The sequence below is a fragment of the Corvus brachyrhynchos genome, unplaced genomic scaffold (assembly GCF_000691975.1).
Source record: "Corvus brachyrhynchos isolate BGI_N302 unplaced genomic scaffold, ASM69197v1 scaffold11, whole genome shotgun sequence".
NCBI lineage: Eukaryota > Metazoa > Chordata > Aves > Passeriformes > Corvidae > Corvus > Corvus brachyrhynchos.
Window position 1 is genome coordinate 4,269,079 of NW_008236965.1, and position 21,995 is coordinate 4,291,073.

Genomic DNA, 21,995 nt, shown 5'->3' on the forward strand with positions numbered 1-21,995 from the left:
GCACCCGGACCCGCCTCTCCCCGCGTGTGTGCGTGCATGTACGGACTGTGTGTGTGCTGTGGTGCGGTGCGCGGGGGCCGTCAGAAGGTTTGGGAGGGCCAGGAACAAAGCATAGGGCAGGGGCACACACCCAAGTGGCCGCGGGGCTGTCGGCCGTGCCCCCGAGTCGTGACTGTTCCAGAATACCCGTGTTGCTGTGAACCCTCTGGGCCGGCAGCACCGCAGAGCTGCTCACTGTTCCTGTAAGGACACCTTAGAGGTGAGCAAGGCTTAAATACCAACAGTCCCTGTTTCCAGTAATTTATGTGTTGTCACACGCAGAACCACACCAGTCTTTATAATAACTTAGAACGGTACAGGTTTTGTCTAACAGTCGCAGCTCAGTTTCAGTATGTCCTTGGTTTAGCTTAATATATTTTCCAGATGGAGTCAAGCCAAAGCAAGATGAATTGGTGCAGATTTGAACGAATCTGTGGGTTTTTAATACTTCTTTGGGTGGTTTAGTTGATTATGCACAATTTTTCATACACATCTGAGTGGGTGGTAATGTCTTGTAAGGAACTGGGGATAGCAGTCTCCTCACTTGGCTCTACTACACCTAGGAGAACAACACCTAATTTCTACTGCCTTTCTTAAATGCCCCAAGTCACTAATAAATAAAGTTTAGATTCCTGAGTTATAAGCGTTTAAAACAAAGGCTGCTCAAATTGCTGGGAGATTTTAATTACCTGCTTACTTTGTTTGTGGACCTCACGGAAAAGTGAATCTTCTGTGAAAGTCTCGTTGGGTGTGGATAGCTGGAGGAAGAGCATGGAAGAGGATGCCAGGAAGGGAGGGGAAGAAATATGCAAAAGGTATGGAAGGATCTTTGTTGAAGGATGTCATCTTGTGGCAGCCTGACACAGGGCTAGGCAGAGAGGGGCAGAGAGCAGATGACTGTCTTTCCCTTTGAGGATTTTTCTGATTTTTTTTTGTTTGTTTTTAATACTGGTGTTGATGAGGTGAACTGAAATTAATTAACTTCCTTAAGTGACACACCCTGTTATCCTGATAAACAGCTGTCTATCTTGAGTGTCCATGCACTCCTCCACATCTGCCTTCAGCAAAAGAACTGGTATTTCTGCCACTGCTTTTGTAAGCGTCATCAAACCAACTCTCCATGTGCCTGTGCTGGGGCAAGATGGGCTTGATTTTGGTGCAGTCTTGGCTTGTGGGTGTTCACTTGTCAGGAGGTAACATAGGCTGGGTTGGTGTTGCAGGCAAGCTGGTGAGGGATGTGGCTGCACACAGTTAGGTTTGCTTTTCCTCTCAGGTGGCAGCAGGTGCTTGCTGTGTGCAGGGAAGGGAGGAAACACGCTGGACTCTTCCAGCAAAGATGCATTTTTCTGGTATGACTGGGGAAGGCAGCCTGGACTTCGCAGCCTCCTGGCAATGCTGCTCTGCAGCATTGCTGATTCTGAATAAATAAGGGTCATATTTTGGTTTTGTGGTGGTTTTGTGACACCAAGGTGAAAAAGCTAAGGTTTCCACCATGGTTTGTATGTTTTGGAGATCTTTCAGTAGGCAGGAAGTTGTTGTGGTCTGTCTCTGGTACCGACACAAGCAGATTTAACATGCTTCTGGTGTCCCCTTAGAAGCTGGTTGGCAGATGTGGCTGGGTATGGTGCTGTAACATTTAAAGCTCTGTAGTGAACAGGTGTTAAAGGCCTCTAGTTCAGCATGTTATAGAAATGGCTTGCTAATATATTTATGGGTTGGGCTTTCTTTGTGTAAAAAGAAGTTTGAGAGTGAAATATTTATTATTTGATACAAATTTATCCTGCTCAGTCTTTCCAAGTTGGCATTCTAATCTGCTCTTTTGCAAAGGTGAAGCATTGCCTGCTAATTAGTGTAATTAAATGGGTCGGTTTTAAGTGAGAACACACTGAAAAGTTATATGCTCAGTAGACCTGCTCAGTTATTTTTATTCCTTTGCTCAAATGTGCAGGCACAGGGGAATACTTTCTATGCGTTTCAAGCACTTACTTAGGATTTGTTAGGTGATCCACTGACAAATGTATGCTTGAGCTAGGCCTGTACTTTCTGTACTAGGTCTTCCTCCTATTGTGAATGTGAGGTGGAACAATCATTTTTATATCTCTATCTGTTTGTATAGCAAGCAGAGGAGAGCGATCCTCACAGGCTGCCCCTGCATGGCACAGTTACCTCTCTAGCATCAGGCCTGGTTGTCTGTTAACAATCCTTGGCATTGGGATACAACCTGTGTAAAGCCTGCCTTCCCCTGCTTGTGCCAAAGAAAAAGGATAAAGCTGAGTAGGAGGACAACTTCTAAAGCCACAATGGATGCAATTTTGGTGGGTCGGAGGGGTGCTTCTGGTGATGGGGAGGCCCAGTCTCTCACCGGATAAACTGAAGCATTGACGCTGCTCTCCTTGAGGGGTGATACATTCAGGAGTGTGGTGCTGCCTCCTGCCATTGCTGCCCTCCATTCCCAGCTGCTCTACCACAGCTGCCTGGGGAGGTGCTGTGGACCAGATCTGGAAATTTCTTAAATATAGCATGGCATGAAAAATGGAGGGGGGAAGAAAAAGAATTATCTCCCTGATGATGTTGGTGGTGAGAATTTATGCTGTGAGACTGCAGTGGCCTCAGACCTGCCACAAAATACTGTGGAGATTCAAAACATATCCTTGGAGATGCGGAAGGCGCTCCAAGAGTAATAAAAGCCCAGGAGAAGGGATCTGTAGTAATAAAGAGCTATTGTTAAATATCAGGGAGCTGTGAGAGAATTGAGGATGGAAATTTGGCTCTCAGTCATTTGCATTGATCTGTTACCTGCTGTGTTGTCTAAAAGAGGGAATGGTTTAGAAATCCCTCAGCCAAGTTTCATTTGTCTCAGCTGGTGTGTGTCCTTGACTTAAACAGCTGTTCTAGCTCATAGTTTTCAAAGCTGTCACATGTGTCCTTCCCTGAGGTGGTGAGCCTTGAGTTGGGAGTCACCTCCATGTGCTGGCAGAGCTCAGTTAACAGTGGAGATTGTACTGAAGCCTGTCCAGGAAGCATTGACTGCAGGAATCCTGTTGCAGGTTCAGAAAAATGGAGACTGGTTTGCTGGGAGATGGTTCTCTGCTTTTATACTTTTTCCTGAGCATTTGGTGTTGGAGGTGAGATGATTTGCCTTGGAGATGAATGGGCAAGAACATGCCAGGCTTGTGTTCTGCTTGGACAGTGGCTGGAGTGAGCATTGCATGGGACAGCCTTTGAATCAGCTCATGTAACCTACACAGTGGAGAAGTTGCCAATTCTATGCTTTTCATTTAATGATGGTGTAAATGACTTTCTGTATTGCAGACTTAACAAAAAAAAAGAAAAGAACTTGAAGTCTGGATTGCAGCTGAGCTTTTAATTTGAGTGTATTTCTGTCAAGTACTTGGTTGTCCTGGTATTGAGAGTCTCAATTCCTGGTTTTTCTTTCTTGACAGACACTGCAGCAATACAGACTTTGGCATGTCTCTTGCAGCTTCCAATTGATGCCCGCCTAGAAAGCAGTCAGTGAAAAGCTTGAAGCTGCTCCTTATCTTTTTTGGGCAAAGTGAAAGAGAGAATAGTGATGTGGGTAGTTTCTACAGCAAGAGTCAGTGTCAGCCAGCTGTGGCACCCAGCTTTAGAGACCTGCTTATCCCTGTCTGCTCAGAAAGGTTTGTGATGGTGGTCAGGCAATCCCTCCAAAAGGGATGGGGAATGACATCTGCCTTCACTGTAGGTGAAAGGCATTGAAGAGCAGCTCCCCGGTGATGAGCAGTATTAGTATTGATTTACCCTTTGTGAGTCCTGAATAGGGTTTTTTCCATGATCTGTTGGAGATGATGGAAGGCACCAAAAAGGCATAAATAGCAGTCCACACATTTATAGTCTGTTCCAGGAGAGTTAACAACTTCTACTCAGTCTGTGCTGTTACCTGCAGGATTTTAGCTATTTGGGGCTTGCTGATTTTGGGCTCTTTGTATTAGAAAGAGCTCCAGTTCCCCTCTGTGCAGCTAGATGATTGCAGTCATTTGTGATTTCTTGTTTCATGCTGGAGAAAGTCAAACAGTTAGAAGATTGTTCTGTTGAGGAGAGCAAGTTGTTAAAAATTTATAGCCTTTCTGAAAGAACATGTGTTCAAGTTGGCACATCCCATACAATTTCTGGTCATTTTTGAGCTACTTGTCTCAAGATACTCCTTTCAGGATTATAAAAGAATTTTGTAGTTGTCAAAACACTAATATCCCAAGGGTGGAATCAAAGGATAGCTGGTAGCAGGCTTGAGGCCATTTTCCCAAGAGGGAAGTTGTCCGATTCCAGTTCTGGAAGTCAAGGGAAAGAAACTAAAGGGTGGGATTTCCATTAATATTTACAAACTATCTAAGCACAGTTACTGATAACTTTTCTAATGAGTCACTTATTGTTGTAACATAACAAACACAAGCAGCACTCTGAACCTAATAATGCTGCTTAGTTAAAAAAATAGTTCTTCATGTTTTTATGTATATGCCAGACAGCATCTGGCAAAGTACAGCAGAAGGTCTTGGAGAAATTCAGGGCCCAGAGCAGTCAGGTCTTGGTACCTCTGCTCTGTCATGACCTGGCTTTTCAGAAGCACCTGGATGGCTGACTTGCAAACTGTAGGGCCTTCACTTGATTCGAGTAATTCTGCTACAGACAGGCTTGCTACCTGATACCATCGTACAAAAAGCTTGCGTTTGGTATGGAGCCATATTGCTGGTTAGTTGAGGTGACTTAAATCTGGATTTAGCAATGTTTACAAATTCTGTATAGATTAATTTGCAGTTCTGGTGTTATACTGGGAGTCTTGGTGAGGGGCAGTGTCTGCTGCCTTCGTATGGTGTGTTTCTCTTTGAGGAAATCGTGTTGCGTGGCTCATTTTTTAGGAGGTGCGTTGAAACAAATGAACACTTCTTTCCACTAAACAAAAGGAATGTCATCACTGGAAATTACAGCAGTCCTCCTTATCCTAGGGCAAGATCTAGGACGTGCTGTCACAGTCTTTCTCACGCTTTTAGGTATAATTGTTTAGCCAGTCTCGGAAAGAATAAGGAATTGGTGATTATGTATGCTCAGTTTCTAGCTTTATCAGTCTGGCGGATCAAGTTCTGTACAGATGGTTGGGTGGGGTTTGATGGTACTTTTGTCTTTTTGGTGTTTACATACTTGTATGAAAATTAGGAATAAAGTTCAGAACTGAAGGGAAGGTAGGAAGAAAGAATTTGATCAGCACATAAAATACTGTCACTTCTAAAAGTTTATCAGAAGAGATGGTAGTAGTGAATCTTTGAAGCCTGTGGGACATGCACCACATTTTGAAATGTGCTACCCAGGGAGTGTGGGTTTTTTTGTTTGTTTCTGAAATACTGTTTTGTAAGATGTGTTTTTATGGGTGAAAAATAGAAAACTATTTTGATCACAATATTACTTTTCTTTGAAAAATAATGAATGCTGGCACTGGAGCATCATATCTAACTTTGGCTAGTATGACCTTCAAGTAAGCAGAGGGCCTGAAGTTCATTCATGCTATGCAGTCCTCAGATACATGCCTTTAGGATATAAGAGGTAGTGATAACTTCATATTTGAGAGTTCAGAGAACAAATACTTTATCTTGTCCTTGGGGTACTTTGGGGTTGGATTTTTTTTTGCTTCACTATCCCTTGCAACAATAACAACATTGTGTTTTGTTACATGAAAAGATTGATTGTGGAGCAAAAAAAAAAAAACTTTGGAGGTTTTTCTTCAGAGCTAAGGTATTGCTACTTCTTGCAAATAAAAGTTTGGTTAGCTTACAGTGCAACTTAATGAGCAGTTTCTAGTATAGGAGGTGGCTTGTCTGATCTCTGTCTGTGGGGTAGGCAGCAGAAGTATGCTGTACATTCTTCTCTTAAGATACTACTGTTTCAGCCATGAGGTAATCACACCAAAAAGTCAAATATAGCAAGGAGTGATACTTTGAGCAACCAGTGTGACTGGGGGGTGTGAGGTGCTGGGTCAGGCATGTAGGTGCCCACGACTTCAGGTAGTCCCTTAAAGCTTGTGCGTTTTTCTCCCTTTTCAATTTCAGTTCATCAGATAAAAGATTTAGTTAAAGAAATTATTTGAGCACTGGGAGTGTCAAAAAGGCCATACTTTGCTAGCTCAGACTAGTTTTCTGTCTCTCTGAATGTCTGAGCAAATAGTTACAGAAAATACCCTAGCATATATAGAATGCCATTGACCTGGGCATACTCTTTCAGTTTCAAGTGGTTGGTTGTTTATTAACTTTGGAGCTGTTGATAGATCTGGTTTTGCAGCTATATTTCTGGACTTTAAAGCATTTTGTGGTAATTAAAAGCTGAAGCCATGGGTATGTAGTCCAAACTTCTGTTTTTAACCAGTTAACCGATAATTTCGTTCTGCTTTAATCCTTTGTGTTTGGTAAATAATGAATAATCATTTTGTTCTTATTCACCAATCACATTACTTGTGAGTTTGTATATACTTTCATCACTTTTTTCCCAAGCTCCTAGGGTTTTTTTGCATTCCCAGTTACCTTCAGGAGTCAGGAGGAGCACTTTGTCATAGGGCATCCATTGTATATTTAGTGTGTGTCTAGTTAGTAGGTTATTAGCAGGTGAAGTAGAGCAATGGAAGGTGATCTTTTGTACCTAGTTTGATTTGGATGGAGTGTGTGATAACCTAGCAGTTAAGATTTGATGGAGTAGTTAAAGTTTACAAGAAGTCTGCAACCGTGTAAAAATTTTGGTGTATGTTACAAATTTGAAGTTCATATATATGAAGCTCAGGATATAGCTCAATGCAAAAGCATTTTCCTTTATAAACTTTATTTTTAAAGCTGTCTGTTTCTCTCCTCTCTATCATCTACAGCATTCAACACATAATAACAATTGCACTATTTTTTTTTCATTGCTGCAGCTTGCATGTGAGTTTTTTAGCATTTAACAGCAGGTTGAATAGACATTATAAAATGGAGCAATGATAAAATATTTAGATCTATAAAGAAAATATGCTGCATTTTAAGATCAGCAACTAGAGAAAAAAAGGTTGCGTGCCTTAAAATTGGTATTAGAGGTTTACCTTTTAAGTAAAACATCCTAAAAATACACCTCACCCCAACTTTGAAGCTTCTAGTACTACACTTGTTAAAAAAACCTTCCTGTTGCAATATGTAATCAGACTAGTAAATTATATAATTTTTACAGCTTCAAGAAACTCGTAAACACGTGAGAGAAGATGACAAGATCTAGATCAAGATCACCACGATGGAAACCAAGGTAAATATCTACAGCTTGTGTTCTGAAATGTAGCTCTATGTAAGAATTTGTAGGACCTAAAACTTGCTTTAGAGAAAGAAAATTGCATGCAGCACTGCAATTTGTAAAATGTGTTTTGTAATCTATAGTTTATTGTACAAGCTGAACACCTGTAATTTTTTTTCAGCTCATGATTTTACTACAATTTCTCTTAAACTAGAAGTGTTCAGTTTTTGCAGTCTGCCAAGAACCTTGTTCACCTTTCGTGTTCTGGGGTTTACAAGTACCTTAAGCACAAAATCCAAGCTCCAAACTAGTTAAGGTTATTTTTACTCAAGCACCACCCTGTGAGTTTAATGTCTGTAACTCACTTCTGTTTTGCTTCTTGGCCTACAGGATGGAACTGTTAAAAAACCCCTAGTTTTGTGGTTTTTTAAAAAACTTCCTAGTTCAAACACCTTGGACTTTCTGAGGTTTGGGGCTGGTTTGTAAACTGATCTTTAGCACAGTTAGATATGCCTTGCAGCATAACATGGACTGAAAACTTGTGGAAAGTGGGAGTTGTTGCCCTTCTCCTTGGACATTAGCCTAGTAGCACGTGTCTTTGACGTTTGTCACCAGAATAACATCCAGCTTACTTCATGCTCTGAGTTACCTGCCTCATTTTTAAGACTTGCAGTGCAAATTTGAGGTGCTAAAACCAGGAGGGTGGAATACAATTTCAAGCTTTTGAGAATGTGAAATTACTTTTCTGCTGGTTTTGGCTATCTTTTTGAAACAGGCTGAGTTGTGATGACCAAGACCAAGGGAGTTTGGATAACTCAGAAAAATGTGTGGGGTTTTTTATTTGTTCCTTTTGTTTTTAAAAAGAGAAATCTTATCCATGTCTGTTCTAGATTGATAGCTGTGGATGTCATTTGAGTAAGGGCAGCCCCAGCTCTCATTAAAATGCAAGCCCTAACCAGACCAATGTGGGAGGGCAGCTGCGGTGTGGGTGCTGTTGGAAGTGAGCCATTATGGTTTTAGGGACATCTGTGGTTCTGAGTTTGAACTCATTTGCAAAAATGGAGTAAATAGTTGTGCCAAACTGTTTATTTGCAATACATGCACAAAGGAAGTGGCTTGACTTCTTTCTACTTAAGTTTTTGTTTGTTTTTTATTAAAGAGCATGTCAAGAGTGTGCAGTGAATACTTGAATACAAGCAGAATTGTTATGTCTGGGATTACTTTCTGGTTCTTGTTAGTGGCCTATGCTATTTTTTCTTTATTTTAAGGAGATATTGGCTAAAAACTCGTAACAGGTTGCCCTTGTTTTTTGTAACTGTAGGTGAAAATGCAAAGCTAAGTGATGCAATTGAATCTTTAATTGCAAAAGCTGCAGTAACTGTGGAAGTGCATGTGTGTACATGTATGAACATGCATACAATTATCCAAAAGGCCAAAGCATCTTTCTCAAACTTGTTTTTTTCTGTAGGAAAAAGCCTACCTGTATGACAGTTTAAATAGATTTTGTAATGCTTTCAGTCTTTCAGTTTTGAAGGTTGTTTTGGCATGCAAAGGAAACCTGAAGGGGCATTTTTCCTCCCTTTTTGAATTTCTTTATACACAGTTTTTCCTTCCCTTTTTTTCTCTTGGCACTGAAATAGATAGGGAATGCTTGAGAAGTGTGAAAATATGTGTAACAGTTGTTTTCAACATAGTGGAAACTTCATGTATATTAAATTATTTCTAGTTTTAAATGAAAACTTCAAAGAGACAAAAATGATTGACTTACTACAATTTCAAGTGGGTATTTTTACTATGAAAACTTTCAACATAGTAAAAGTAAGCCTGGTACTGTAGCCAGGAAAATGCCACTTTGATATCTTGTGTTAATTTTTTTACAAGCTGATTAAAATTATGTACTAAACTCTACTTCCTTAGGAAATAGATGTTCTCATTAAGAAATTGATTCAATTTTATGGGACTACTCAAAGTGGATTTTATTTTTGCTTTAGGTCCTTATCTCCAGCGTTTAGGAGCCCAGAGCACCATAGGCAAAGGCATGCTCATATTAATTATGACTGTGAATATAAAAGCTTTCGTAAGGACCCGAAAAAATCTATGCCTTGGAGAATAGAAGATGAGAAATATGGACAAAGCAATTCCAGGTTTGCACCTCACGGAAATAACCACCAGAGAATATATGAACGTAGGTCACCTTCACCAAACCTGAAAAGAATTCCCATGGAAGATGCTTATAGTCATAAGCCCTACAGAACACATTCATCTGAAAGGACTGAAAGCAATAGAAGATGCCAGTTACCACCAAAATACTCGGAAATACCTTATAAAGAGCATGATCGTCCGTTTTACCAGCACAAAATGGAGGACAGATACATGTTTGATCACTACAAAGTCACTGGAAATGAAAAAGGAATGAAACCTTTTCATAGACCGTTAGGGGCTTCATGCAAACTTGAAAGAAAATGGCATGAAGATGATTTGAGGCACCAGAGGTTACATGAAGAGAAGTATGGTCAGTCTCCCAGAAGAGTTTCTGATGAGTTTACGGCAAGGAGCTCTTTACAGAAGAGGTATAGGAATAAAATAATTAAACCCTGGGTATTGTGGTGTAAAGCCTCAAGTGAAAGTCTGTTTTCATTATAGTTGAAGATATCCACCTTGAAACACGTTGGCCACTTTGTAGTTTAATTATGGGCGACTGGTAGTAGTGAAGTATTTGTCTTTTAAGTAAATCGTATTGCTGGCTAGAGTATGAAAGGATAATATTTCCCTCTTAAGAGCCCCTGCACATCTGTACCTTGGCGCGAGGGATTATGGGTTAAGTTGCCACGCATTCTGCTGTCCAACATTCTGCACATATAAGTTCTCGCTTTCTTCTCTAGTGCAAGTGTAAATTGCTTTATGTCAACACAGGTATCCTGAAGATCACGATTACAGAGAATATGGGCACACGTCTAAAAGGGCTAAGGAAATGGAGAGGTATGACGGTGGAGAAGTAGCACGAAATTCCAAGTGGAAGCAAGAACGTTCTTTTCCACCCTGCCAAGAAAAGGAGGAGCAAAGATATCCGGGTGCCCAGTCCCACCGGTCGGCTGAGAGGGAGTACTTGGGGGGGTCTGTGACAAAGATAGCCTATGAATACAGTCACAAACGGCGCAGGCATCCGGATGGGGAAAAGCCTTTTCCAGACGACAGAGCTCAGAAGTACGTGAAGCAGGAAGAGCAGAAGTACGGCTCTTCTAAGGGTGCCCGGAACAGCAAAGAGTTAGATTACTTTAGTGGTGGAAGAGCGAGACGGACTGAAGAACGGCACGTGGAAGATCCTGTTAAATACAGTTCAAAGAAGGGCTGCAATGCTTGTGTTAACTCTTCCAAAGCAGATGTTGAGCTGAGATCTTTTAAAAACAAACTGAATGAAAGAGTAAGGAAAGACGGCGAATTGAGGAAAAACGTAGATTCCTCCAATAGCCAGCGTGACTCAAGTCACGCTGTTTCAGATGTGAAAATGTCAGATGCCAACTGTATGAGAGAACATCTCACGGTCAAAGTGGATATGAAGAAAATGGTGACCAAGTACAGGTATTGGTTTTCCTTCACCTTTGCTTTCTTCCTGTCTCTTTACAGTTTATGAATATTGGAGGAAAGCACGGTTTCTTTAGGAGGTAACCAGGACAAACTGTGATTATACCTTTTCAGTTTTATTTCTTTTTAAATGGTAACTTTCCTGTCTGGGCAAGTTAACTGTTAAACCTCTATTAAAACAGACAAATAAAACCAATTGACCAACAAATAGAACCAACCAACAAAAAAACCCCAACAAAAACCCAAAAACATTTTATGGAGATTTATGAAGTGAAAAGAGCAGATATGCCTGATACAAACCTGTAGTTAAGAGTTGGTTATTATAAGTAAATGTGTTATTTTTTTTTTAGTTAAAAACACCCCCCCCCCAAAAAGCAAAGCCCAAATGCAGAAAAGCCTAGTCCTGTGCTTTCATCTGAAATATGATGGCAGTTTTTAACTGTCTTCCCTTCTTTTTTCTGAAAATCAGCTAGCCTTTAAATGCATAAATCTCAAACACATATTCAGATGTTCAAGATCTCAAGTTCAGTAAAACTGCCAAAAATGAGAAATCTCAGAGTTGTCATTTATTGTTGTAACAAAGTGGCAACCTGTTGAGGCATCAGAACTGAAAAGCAGAAGAGTCTGCTTACATTTATCTTCTGTGTCATACTCATGTTTGCATTTAGCATTCCCAGTGCTGGCTGCAATGGAAGAAAAGGTGGCAGTACTATGAAACTTCGGATGATAAACACATGGTAGAGAGTAAGCAGCTTGCTTTTGATAGATTCTTGCAGGGTTTTCTGGTTTGTTGCCTTGCTGTTGCAGGGCAGGATATCTTACGTTGGTAGTAATTGCTTTTGGAAGAGATTACCTTCCTTTCCAAAATGATCAGCCTTAATTTTAAAAGTATTTTGCCTCTTGTCTCAGATAAAACATCTATAAGAATTTTTTTCTCTTTGCACTATTACAAAACTATGTAGCACAAGGGAGAGTTACAAAGACAAGTTACTGCACGTAAAGGGCTAATATTCAAGACTGAGGAAAGGGAGATGGAGTAATGCCTGCTCCCACCATTGGGCTAGGATGAGGATTTGACTTCCTAAGTGATAATGTTAGGAAAATGGTTGGGTTTTGTTGCAAACCCACAGGATGATTCTTCTATCTAGTAGCTTCTCACTGCTGTTTTTGAAGGTCATGCACAATGGCCGTGGTAATTGTTTGCAGACCAAAGAAACTGCTATGTTGATTACAGCTAATTTAATGTGTGAACAGTTTGCTCCTGTAGCCAAAAGTGCTAAATATTTTATTTGTTCAAAGATAAGAAGAGTAATTTTACAGAAGCTGATGACTCGGAATATTCATGCTGCCTACTTTAGGCATTTAAGAAACACTCGACTTGAAATGACTCAGCTAAGAGGAATAGTTTCTTTATGAACCTGGGGAGCAGGTAGAGAATTGAAATATCTAAACCTGAGGTTGCTTGATTTCCTTATTGTATGCATTTATTTCCAGTTTGCTAGGGGAAAATAGATGATTTGTGGCATCTGCTAGAGGCTATTTCTTATACAATTTTTATATGGAATTCTAGTCTTTAATGCTTCTAATACAGGATGGCCAGGCACATAATCACTTTGCAGGATGACCAATTACAAGTCTTTATCCTAAAAGCTTTTACATGAGCTCTTGAGAGTCCTTAATTTATCTTTTAGAATGACAAGCATTTTCCTTGCAACAAGAACTGTAGGGTTGTTGAAGTGTTGACTTTCTTGTCAAAATAATTTTTGAGCAGCAGTGCAACCATTTGGGGTGTAAACTTACTTAGAATGAGTAAAAATTTACAAAAAGATGGTAAGCACGCTGTTAAATTCACACACTGCTACTGAAGCAGTTTCACTGCTGTTTCACTAGGCTCAAGTGATGATTCAGTTCCTAAAGATGAGAGACTTTTTTTTTATCTCTGAACTGTTCTTGAAAATTGCCTGGTAGCTCCTTCTAAACAAGACACAGGCATAGTTGCCTTTCAGAATTATTTTAAAGAAGTCTATCAGGATCTTAATTTTATCTAGATTTGATAATCTAGTTGAATTAAGTTTAAAATCCAGAAATTTTGTATTCCTGAGAGTGAAATCATCTCTTCATATTTTATTATAGATTTTCTTCCTTATGGCCTTACTAGTTTTTTAATTTAAAAAAGGAACAAAATGAGATTTTGGCTTTTAATCCCATTTATTCCTAAAATCAACTTCTTAATTTATTGTTTTGTTCTACTTGTCTATTTCAAGTTTTCAGATTTAGATAGTTCCTTTAAAATAAACTATAGTTTTTTTATTCTAGGACTGCTTCTAGTCACACTACAGAGAGGCAGATGTCCCATGATCTGGTTGCGGTTGGCAGAAAAAATGAAAATTTTCATCCGGTGTTTGAGCACATGGAATCTGTAACACAAAACATTGAAAATGACCCATCAAGAGAATTTACTCAGGAAATAATCACAATTATTCATCAAGTTAAAGGTGGCTGTAATATTTGTGTAATATGTATGCGTTTATGTATATATGTCCCTGTAACTCTCAGGTGTTTGCTATTGGCTTCATTTCTATCTTGGCTTCCTTTTGTATTGTTTAAGGAAAATATAGGTTGAGGATTTAAAGTAGTTGGGTGGAGGAGGACTGCAAATAGGTCTCAGGCCATAACTGAGGCATTATTGTGAAGATTAAAAATCAAAATGATTTTATGCTAGTATGTGAGAGTAACCTGCTTGTTTAGGAAACATGACAGGAAAAAAAGAGCTTTGCTGTAATCACAGCTCTCTAGTTATATATAGTTCCTTTAAATTTTCAGGTTATTGTTTAGGCAGGTGCATCATGTTCAGTGTTGGACTTTATAGATTCTAGTAATTCGAGTCCTACCATGGTAGAGCTGACGATTGAGTTTAATCTTACCAAATAAGGTTGTCTAAGTTGGGCCAGCCTAATCTTTCATTTGTGCATATTAAACTGCAAGTGGAAACAGTGTGAAGTTTCATTTCAGTAAAGTTGCCATGGTATCCTTAAGAGTTAATCTTTTAAAAGATAGATTCTCCCCCTGTGCATTTCAAATACTACAAATGACATTCTTGTATTTAATATCTCTTCACAGCAAATTATTTTGCATCTTCTGACATAACTCTACATGAACGGTTCTCAAAAATTCAGGATAAATCAAGTGCAAATACAAATGAAGTTAAAATACATTTGGATCCAGAAATTCACAGGTAATTGTTGAACTTTTTGTCTTAAGTTATTTGCATTAAGGTCATTAATCTTCAGTACACAGTGTGAAGTTATTTATTATTTTTGCCTGCCTGTATCTTTAAAACATTCTATAGCCTGGTCAAGAATGCTTTTGCTTTTATAGTGATGGCATTTGTTTTTATGCAGTATTTTTGTGTTCCAGGAGGATTGATATGTCTCTAGCAGAACTTCAGAACAAACGAGCTGTGCCATCTGAATCTCCCCAGGTATTGTGATTGCTTAATTTTTTGGCGAGCAGTAAGTTTAAATATTATAGATGTAAGCAATGTTTCCCCGTTGCTGTTGGCACATAATTTTTACATGCTGTGAAGACCACCAGTAATTTGAGTATTTTGAAAAAAAAGCACACCTGAGCATCTTTACAGATACCAAAGTGATGTAAGAGTATTGTGTTCACTGAGGAGTAAAATGCAGATGTGTTCTCCAGGGTAGCTGAAGTGTGGTTATTCCTGCTCCTTGAACCCCTATCTGTTTTAAAATAATGTAAATACTGAGTCGGTGACTGATATATGTGGTTCTTGCTTTTCCTCTGAGTTTACAAAAAGTCTTAATGTTTCTTCTACCCTAATGTTACAATAACTCAAAATCTATATAGTTCCTCAGAATGCTATTTTATCCCATGCTTTCATCTGGGGTCAGAAGATTTTCTGTCTTCCCTTTTCAAGCTCTGCTTGCTATGATTTAGTTACCATTCCTTTTCTATAGTACAGGTATGTGGAGATTCTGCTTGATTAAGGATAGAACTTCTTAAGATTTACTGAAACTTACACGAATATTTATGCCTTGACAACTCCATGCAGAATTCCAGTGGTCTGTTCGCTGTTGCTTGGAAACTTGTAAAAAGGCAGATGGTGCAAGAAAGGATAATTGCTTAGGACCACTTGTTATTGCTTTACACTTTGGATCCTTGGGTTGATGTGAGCCTGTCCTATGTGCAGACAGCTGAACTATGTTAACAGTGTACAGGGTGCTGCCCCGAAGGACAGAATCAGGTTGGTGTTCAGTTCTTACCAGCTAACTTGGCTTCAATCCTCCCTTTTAACTAGAACATTGTAAGAGTGTTAGAAGACCCAAATGATCTACGGTATGATATAGAAAGGAGAAGAAAAGAGAGATTGAAGAATGAAGATGAGAGAGTGTTTCATGTAGATGGTGTAACTCCAAGGTAATGAGCAAATAATCTTGTTGGCCCAAGCCTGTAGTTCCCTTGTGTGTTCTTTTTGGGCCCTTCCACAGCTACATTCACATTTGTTGTGATTCTTTTCCACAGTTAGGCCTTAAAAGTTTGACTGGGACTGAAATTCAACTGACATACATTGCAAACTACTCTGTAATGAGGTGTTACCTTGAAAGAGGTTAAACTGCAATGGGTAAAAATGAAAAGCAAGCACCAACTATAGCACTGAATGAGAAGAGGGGACAAAATTAGTTTGAAAAAGTTTAAGTATTTTTAAACTCTTCAATGGGCCACATAACATTCTCCTGGTATTTTGCAGTTATGTAAAAGCATTTTAGGATGAATACATTTGTTTTGTTGCCCTACTGGTTTGGTAATAAAATGTGAAATATCAGGAAATGGAATTTTTCTATGTTAACATAGAAATGTTATCTAATTTTAATCTGTGTTAACATAGATTCTTGGAGAATTTGAAAACTTAGATTTTTGGAATAGCATTTTACTCCTATGGATTTCTTCAGCAGGTTTGTTAAAGGTTTTTCCCCAAAGGTGTTTTCTAACTTCAGTCATCCTGTTTCACTTTTGTTGTTGTGAGGTCAGTTGATTAGAGAGAGAGACTGTTAGTAAAAATGTTGATTAATGAATTTTCAGTGTGTAATAAAATGTACTCACACTGTAGTCATGATTTGTAGATTGTTCTTAGTATGCTGTTCTTTGTTCATTTTAAATGCAGTCTGTAATGGCAACTAATGGCAATACACACATTTGGAAAAACAGACTTGTGAAGCTGTAGAAGAAATTTCTTGTATTTGAGATTCTTGAAACAAAAAAAGGTTAACAAGTGGAGGAAAAAAATCCCTGGACTTCCTTAATTTCCCCCAACACACTTCCCCAGTTACTGTCCTGCTTATCTTTTATGGGAAGTGTAACTTTCTCTACTAAGTATGGCTATCCTGGAGTTTGTTGTCAGAAGGGTTCCACTGTCAGGGTAATGTGGGCTGAGGGCAGTAATGGCATGAAGGATCTGTAGAATTTTCCTGAGGTTGAGAGGTTTTAATGAGTCACATCAGAGACTGGCAATGCCTCTGAGCTTATTAAGTGTGCTGCTCTTTTCTTCCTTAATTTATTTTGCAGCTCTGAAAACTGTTGTTTTGTGTTTCGTAAAATACAAATTCTGACTTCTGGTGGTTACTTTTCATGGTAACTTGTTTTATTTAGAAGTTTACGGATGCATCTGTATTAGCAATATGCTCAGTAAAAAAATAAACCAACAAAATGACCAAAATCATAAAAACAAACAAGCAAAAGCCCGAAGTGAGAATCGGTTGCTTGCTGAGGATGGAACCGGAGGATGTAGCTGTTCATCTGAGCTTCTGTGAGTTTGGGAATGTCGTCAAAGGGCAGGTTTTGTACAATTCACACACCGATGGCTCGGTGGTGAGGGGCTCGAGTGCGGAAAGCGTTTCCACCAGCGGAGGGCAGCAGTGACCGGCGGCACGGCTGAGCCAGGGAAGCCTGGCTCTATAGCCGGGATTTCGGGAAGTAGAGCATCTCTGTTCATTTGTCGTTGCATAAGAGAGTATATAGATTGCTATGGAATTCTCTGCAATTTCAGCTTGGACTAGGAATTTGTTGATTGTCCTAGGAAAATTTACTTCAAAGCCGTCACTTCACACTTGTGATACAGATGCTAGAATAAGCTAGTTTAAAATACAGGGTGTTGATATGCTAGGGGTTTAGATATTAATTGTTCTTGCGCTCTCTCTCTCTCTCTCATACATCAGGAACCCACAAAGCTGCAGTCTTTCAAAGTTACAGACATCTCAAGTTGATGGCTTCCAAAAGCCTGTGAGGTTCATTAAGCCGCCTTTCAGGAAATTTATTGGGAGACCTCATCTGGTAAGCTTAAATGTAGACATAGTAGCTGCTGCACTGTTGGTGTATAACTAATATTTTGCTGCGTTGTCTATGCTGATGTAAATTTAACAATCTGTGATGTCTTGCCCTTTTAAATTTTGAGTGAGGCTTTTTTATCTTCTGTCTATACTCAACAATAAAACTACTCATAATTTCACAGTTCTTGTGCAAGAGTCTCCTCAGGTATTTATTGAAGCAGAGACTAGTACATCTGTGCTAAAACCACTCTGATACCACTCCTTTTCTTTTCATAAAAAAAGTTAGTGTCTAATAGCACATTTTTTCCACATAATGGTGTAATTACCTAAATGATAAAATAGAAGGCCTTGTTATTGAGCTAATCTGAGTCAATTGAGATAATCTGAGCTAATGTTAAATACTTTGAGAAAAAGAATGCTCTCCTGCATTCATGTTGACAGTGGTTGGAAGGGAAGGCCTGAATCTTGTGTAGGTGACATTGTTACTGAAACAGTGTTTCTTTTCTTTTCATCATGATAAAAGTTCTGAAAAGCACTTATTTTAAATAAAAATGAGGAGCAAATCTCAGAAATAAAGAGAAACATCTGAAATAATGTTCCTGAGGATGAAATGTTAAACAGTGGAATATCACATCTCTTGAATAATGCATTTATGAAACCTAGTTTTGGACAATTATTCTTTAGGCTATCTTGCTGTGATGTGCTTCAATACTGAAGTGGGCAAGACAGTAATATTAGGTCCAGTGGAAATAAATTTGTCTCTTGTGGAAGAATTGTAATCAATTCCAGGTGTTAGTGCTTGTTTAACTTGGGGAGCTGGTGAGACCAGAAAAGCTTTTTTAAGGTGTGCAGTATAATTCTAAACCACGTTTTTTTGTCTTTCTGATGGCTGCAAAATAAGGAGACTTACATAAATTGTCATTATACACTGTAACTAATACCCTATGGAGAGGGTTCCAGAAGCCCATGAAACTTTTCTGAGGTCCATCAAAAGTAGCTTTTATGTAGTCAGTTCCAAAATGTAGGTGCTTTGCAGATGCAACAGTGCCTCCTTCAGTGTAAAGAAACACAAGTTTTTAATGGTAAAAAATATTACTGAAGACTAAGATTCAAGTCTCCCAAAGCAAGTAGTAATGGCTCGTTAAGTAATTGTCTTTGATCTGGCTGAGATGGAGTTCACTTTCCCATAGCAGCCCTCACAGTGCTGTGCTTTGCATTGGTGGCAAAGTAACACACCAGTGTGTTGGTTGGTAGCACACCAGTGTTTGCCCTTCAGTGGGCAGGGCTCCACGGCATCAGAGATGCCTCTCCCACTCCCCCCATCCCCCCCATACCCAGTAGGCTGGGGATAGGCAAGATCTTGGGAGGGGGCACAGCCAGGACAGCTGACCCAAACTGACCATATGACATCATCTGCTCAGCTAAGAGAAAGGAAATAATAATAATAATAGCTCAGAGAAAATGAGGATGATGTGGGAGGTAATCGGTTATTGTGGCATTTGTCTTCTGAAGCAATGTCAGTGTACTGAAACTCAGCTTCCTGGGAAGTGGCTGGACATTGCCTGCTGCTGGGAAGAAGAGAACAAATCTTAGTTTTCCTTTGTTTCTGTATGCAGCCTTTCCTTTTGCCGTATTAAACTGCCTTTGTCTTGACCCATGAGGTTTTCTAAATTTTATTTTTGCCTGCCAGCCCTGCTGAGGAGGGGAATGAGAGAGCTGCTTGGTGGGTACCTGTAGTACCTGGTGGTATCCGGCCAAGGTCAACCCACCACAGCAATACTGTAATTGCAAATAAAAAGGAGGTTGGTTTGAAATACACTGAATTATTGCTAAATGTACTGAAGATTCAGGAAGATTGCATTTTCATATTTAATAGTGAACTGCAGACATGCAACTTTTAGGAAGTCCTGCACTGCAGAAAGGAGTAATCCCTTTGGAACAACAGTAGCTGTGAAAGCATGGGTATTAAAAATGCAGGCATCCTAAAAAAGGAATGACTCTTCGTGGTCAGCCTTACAGAAGCTGGTTTACAGACAAGCAGAAAATCAAAAGCTGTAGTTGAAGTTCAAATATAATGAAAATTAATATTTTTGATGTTAATATTCAGTAATTGGGATTTGAGCTTGAACTTGAAGAAAACTTAGGCCTGGAAGGTACAATTGTGTATCTAAGCTTGATTGTAAGAATTGCCCACTTAGCTTTGTACCCTGTTGACAAAAGGAGGCTAGCTAAAGAGTGAAGTGGAAAATCAGAACAAGTATATATTTGTATTCCTCCTCCTCCCTTTTTTCTATTTCTTTTTTTAAAAGTCTCTGGTTTAGGAAGTTCCTGAAAAGTGGTTTGCTGTACCTTTGCATCAGTTCTGATGTTCATATTTCTGTGGAAGTACTTTAGTCTTGAGGAAAGTGGCAATGGGGAGGGCTGTATCCAGAGTTAATTAAGGCAAGCTTTGTTTTAATTCTTAGAGGTTTATTTTTAACTATAATGGGAAATTTTCTTAAACTTTTTTTTTCATCTTACTTGATTAATTCATTCATTGAGTACTTCAGTGTACTTCTGCTGGGAGCTTCCTGATTTAATTGTGTCATATGTAGCAAGTTAATTTGATTTTGTGGAGTGTCTTCATTTTCTTAGAATAAGAAGGGAATTGGGAAGTTCCAGCCTTTTCTTGGAAAAGCCACTTTGATTACTTTGATCTCACTTCATAAAATCTTTCTTCCTCTCCTTTTGTTCTCTGAATCCCTTCTTGTCAAGGCATTGTAAGAAACTGAATAGTTAACTTTTAGGCAACAATATTGTCCAAAAAAAAGAAAAGGAAAGCTAAGTTAAATCCTAGTTAAAAGTTATCTTGGATTCTAACACCATTCCATTGTATTTATAGCCCTCTCTCTCCCCACACAGTTATTAGGTGTTACCAGAAAGGTTTGGCAGTTCGTTAGAGGACAGAAATTCTGGGAACAGCAAAGAATGCATTTGCATTTATTATTAAATACTAGTATATATTAAATATTTCAGGAGAGTTCTCTTCTTAGGTTCCTTTAAAAATGTATTTCAAGCTGATAAAATTTCCTTTGAGGAAACAGAGTTCAACAGCACTGGGATGCTTCTGTGATTATTCCAGAATGGACCATAAACAAATTTATTTGATTGCTGAGAGTTCATTAGCACATTCGTTCTGTCTGCATGACTCCAGTGTAGTATATGCAAGTATATACCAATGCTTCTGTAAATATTGACAATCATATGCAATGATGGAAGAGAACCACATCTTCTAGAAGTAACTGTCATAGGGAAAGTTGGAAAAGAGCCAAAACGTGCAGGTAGGTCAGTGACTGGAGGAGTGCTCTGTTTTAGGCAACCACGGCTGTTTGACTGCAGCTGTTCAGAGTGTTGGCACAACAATTTCAGTACTAGTGGTCTGACTTGCTTTTGAAATTGTGCTTCTGTGGCAGGCAGGCGATTCTCAAATGCGCTCTTGGAAAAAGAGTTAAAAGTAGCATTTTCTAAGGACCTCAATGTGCTACATGCTGTTGTTTTGCTGTGGAGGTGTGTCTCTGCTACACACTAACCTATGATGACCATATGCTAATCAAGAGGTCCAGAGAACCAATCTTGTTGCCCTTATTCTTTCTTGATGCAAACCATGACTGCTGTGCCAGCCTGTCTGCCGTACTTGATACATGCAAGTGTAGGCATCTGTTCTGGGAGGGAGGGATGGAGAACCTTAACTTCGTTGTTAGCTGTTTAGATCTCTCCAAGAGGTGATATTCCTGGAGGATGGTCTGTATCATCTTTAGCTCCTGTGGGCTCTGCTGTCCCTTCAGCCAGCCTGGACTGCAGGCTCAATGCTCCCGTTACTCCTGTTCCGTCAAAGAGTGTCATTGTGTCAAATACTACAAGACTGAAAGTGTTGCAATATTTGTTAGTATAACCCGAACAATTTTTATTTCTTTTCTTGAATAATTTAGTAACATGAAGCTATAACTGTTTTCCTACTAGAATTCTTACTATTCTTCGAAACCAAGCGACACTTACCCCCACAGACGCATTAGAGGACACCTTGAAAATGCAGGACCCATCAGAAGGCACTTTAAGGTACAGATCAGATTTTATCAGATGTTTGTTACATAAAATGGTGGTCAAACCTGCTGAGTTTGGTAACAGGAGACACGCTTTTGAAGGTATTAAGTGCCATGAAAAAGAGTGTCATCAAAGCCTAATTGTTTCTGTTGGAATAATGGGAGGCTTAGCTTTTAGTAGGTAAGAGGGCTGGCAGTGGATTGAACAGGGTTGTATCCAGCCAGTTGAAATAAATAGGTTACTGCAGAGTCAGGAATAAGAATTGCAGGAATTGCACAATGACTAGGAAATTCATCTATCCAAAACCCAAGCTGCTGAGCTTTTTTCCTTCATGTGACAGAAGCCTGAACTTTTTCCAAAGACTGGAAAACTTGAGTTGTGTTACTTTCAAAACTGTATTACTGTTATTTTATTAACTGTTTCATATAGGGAATTCTGGGGAATTAATGTCTTGTGAATACCCTGCATACTGCTAGCTATGCATTAAAAAAAAATGGAATAAGTTCTGTGTTTTACTATTCAGAATGCAAGTTAAAAATGTAGGGGCAATTTCAAGGTAGAAAATTCGTATAAGTTGTTCTAGATTTGATTAATACTTTCCTCACACCAACAATTCTAAATGGACCCATGCATAACATGCCACTGTCAGAAAAAAATAAATTATTTGTTTCTCTGCTG

At 39.2% G+C, this 21,995-nt stretch overlaps 1 protein-coding gene across 2 annotated transcripts in view; it reads left to right on the plus strand.

The window, feature by feature from the left end:
* Nucleotides 1–779: 779 nt before the first annotated feature.
* The window catches only part of CUNHXorf23 (chromosome unknown CXorf23 homolog), a 26,768-nt gene continuing 5,552 nt past the window's right edge, over nucleotides 780–21,995 (plus strand). The window contains exons 1-10 of one of the 2 annotated variants that reach the window (XM_017728443.1): nucleotides 785–854; nucleotides 7,252–7,323; nucleotides 9,300–9,878; nucleotides 10,222–10,887; nucleotides 13,207–13,385; nucleotides 14,011–14,125; nucleotides 14,308–14,371; nucleotides 15,212–15,330; nucleotides 17,127–17,241; nucleotides 21,237–21,332. In XM_017728443.1, coding sequence (XP_017583932.1) covers nucleotides 7,283–7,323; nucleotides 9,300–9,878; nucleotides 10,222–10,887; nucleotides 13,207–13,385; nucleotides 14,011–14,125; nucleotides 14,308–14,371; nucleotides 15,212–15,330; nucleotides 17,127–17,241; nucleotides 21,237–21,332 — 1,974 coding nt within the window. In that variant the 5' untranslated portion in view covers nucleotides 785–854; nucleotides 7,252–7,282. Of the gene's footprint in view, nucleotides 855–7,251; nucleotides 7,324–9,299; nucleotides 9,879–10,221; nucleotides 10,888–13,206; nucleotides 13,386–14,010; nucleotides 14,126–14,307; nucleotides 14,372–15,211; nucleotides 15,331–17,126; nucleotides 17,242–21,236; nucleotides 21,333–21,995 lie in introns of both variants that reach the window. The other variant, XM_008629249.2, reaches the window with a different exon arrangement.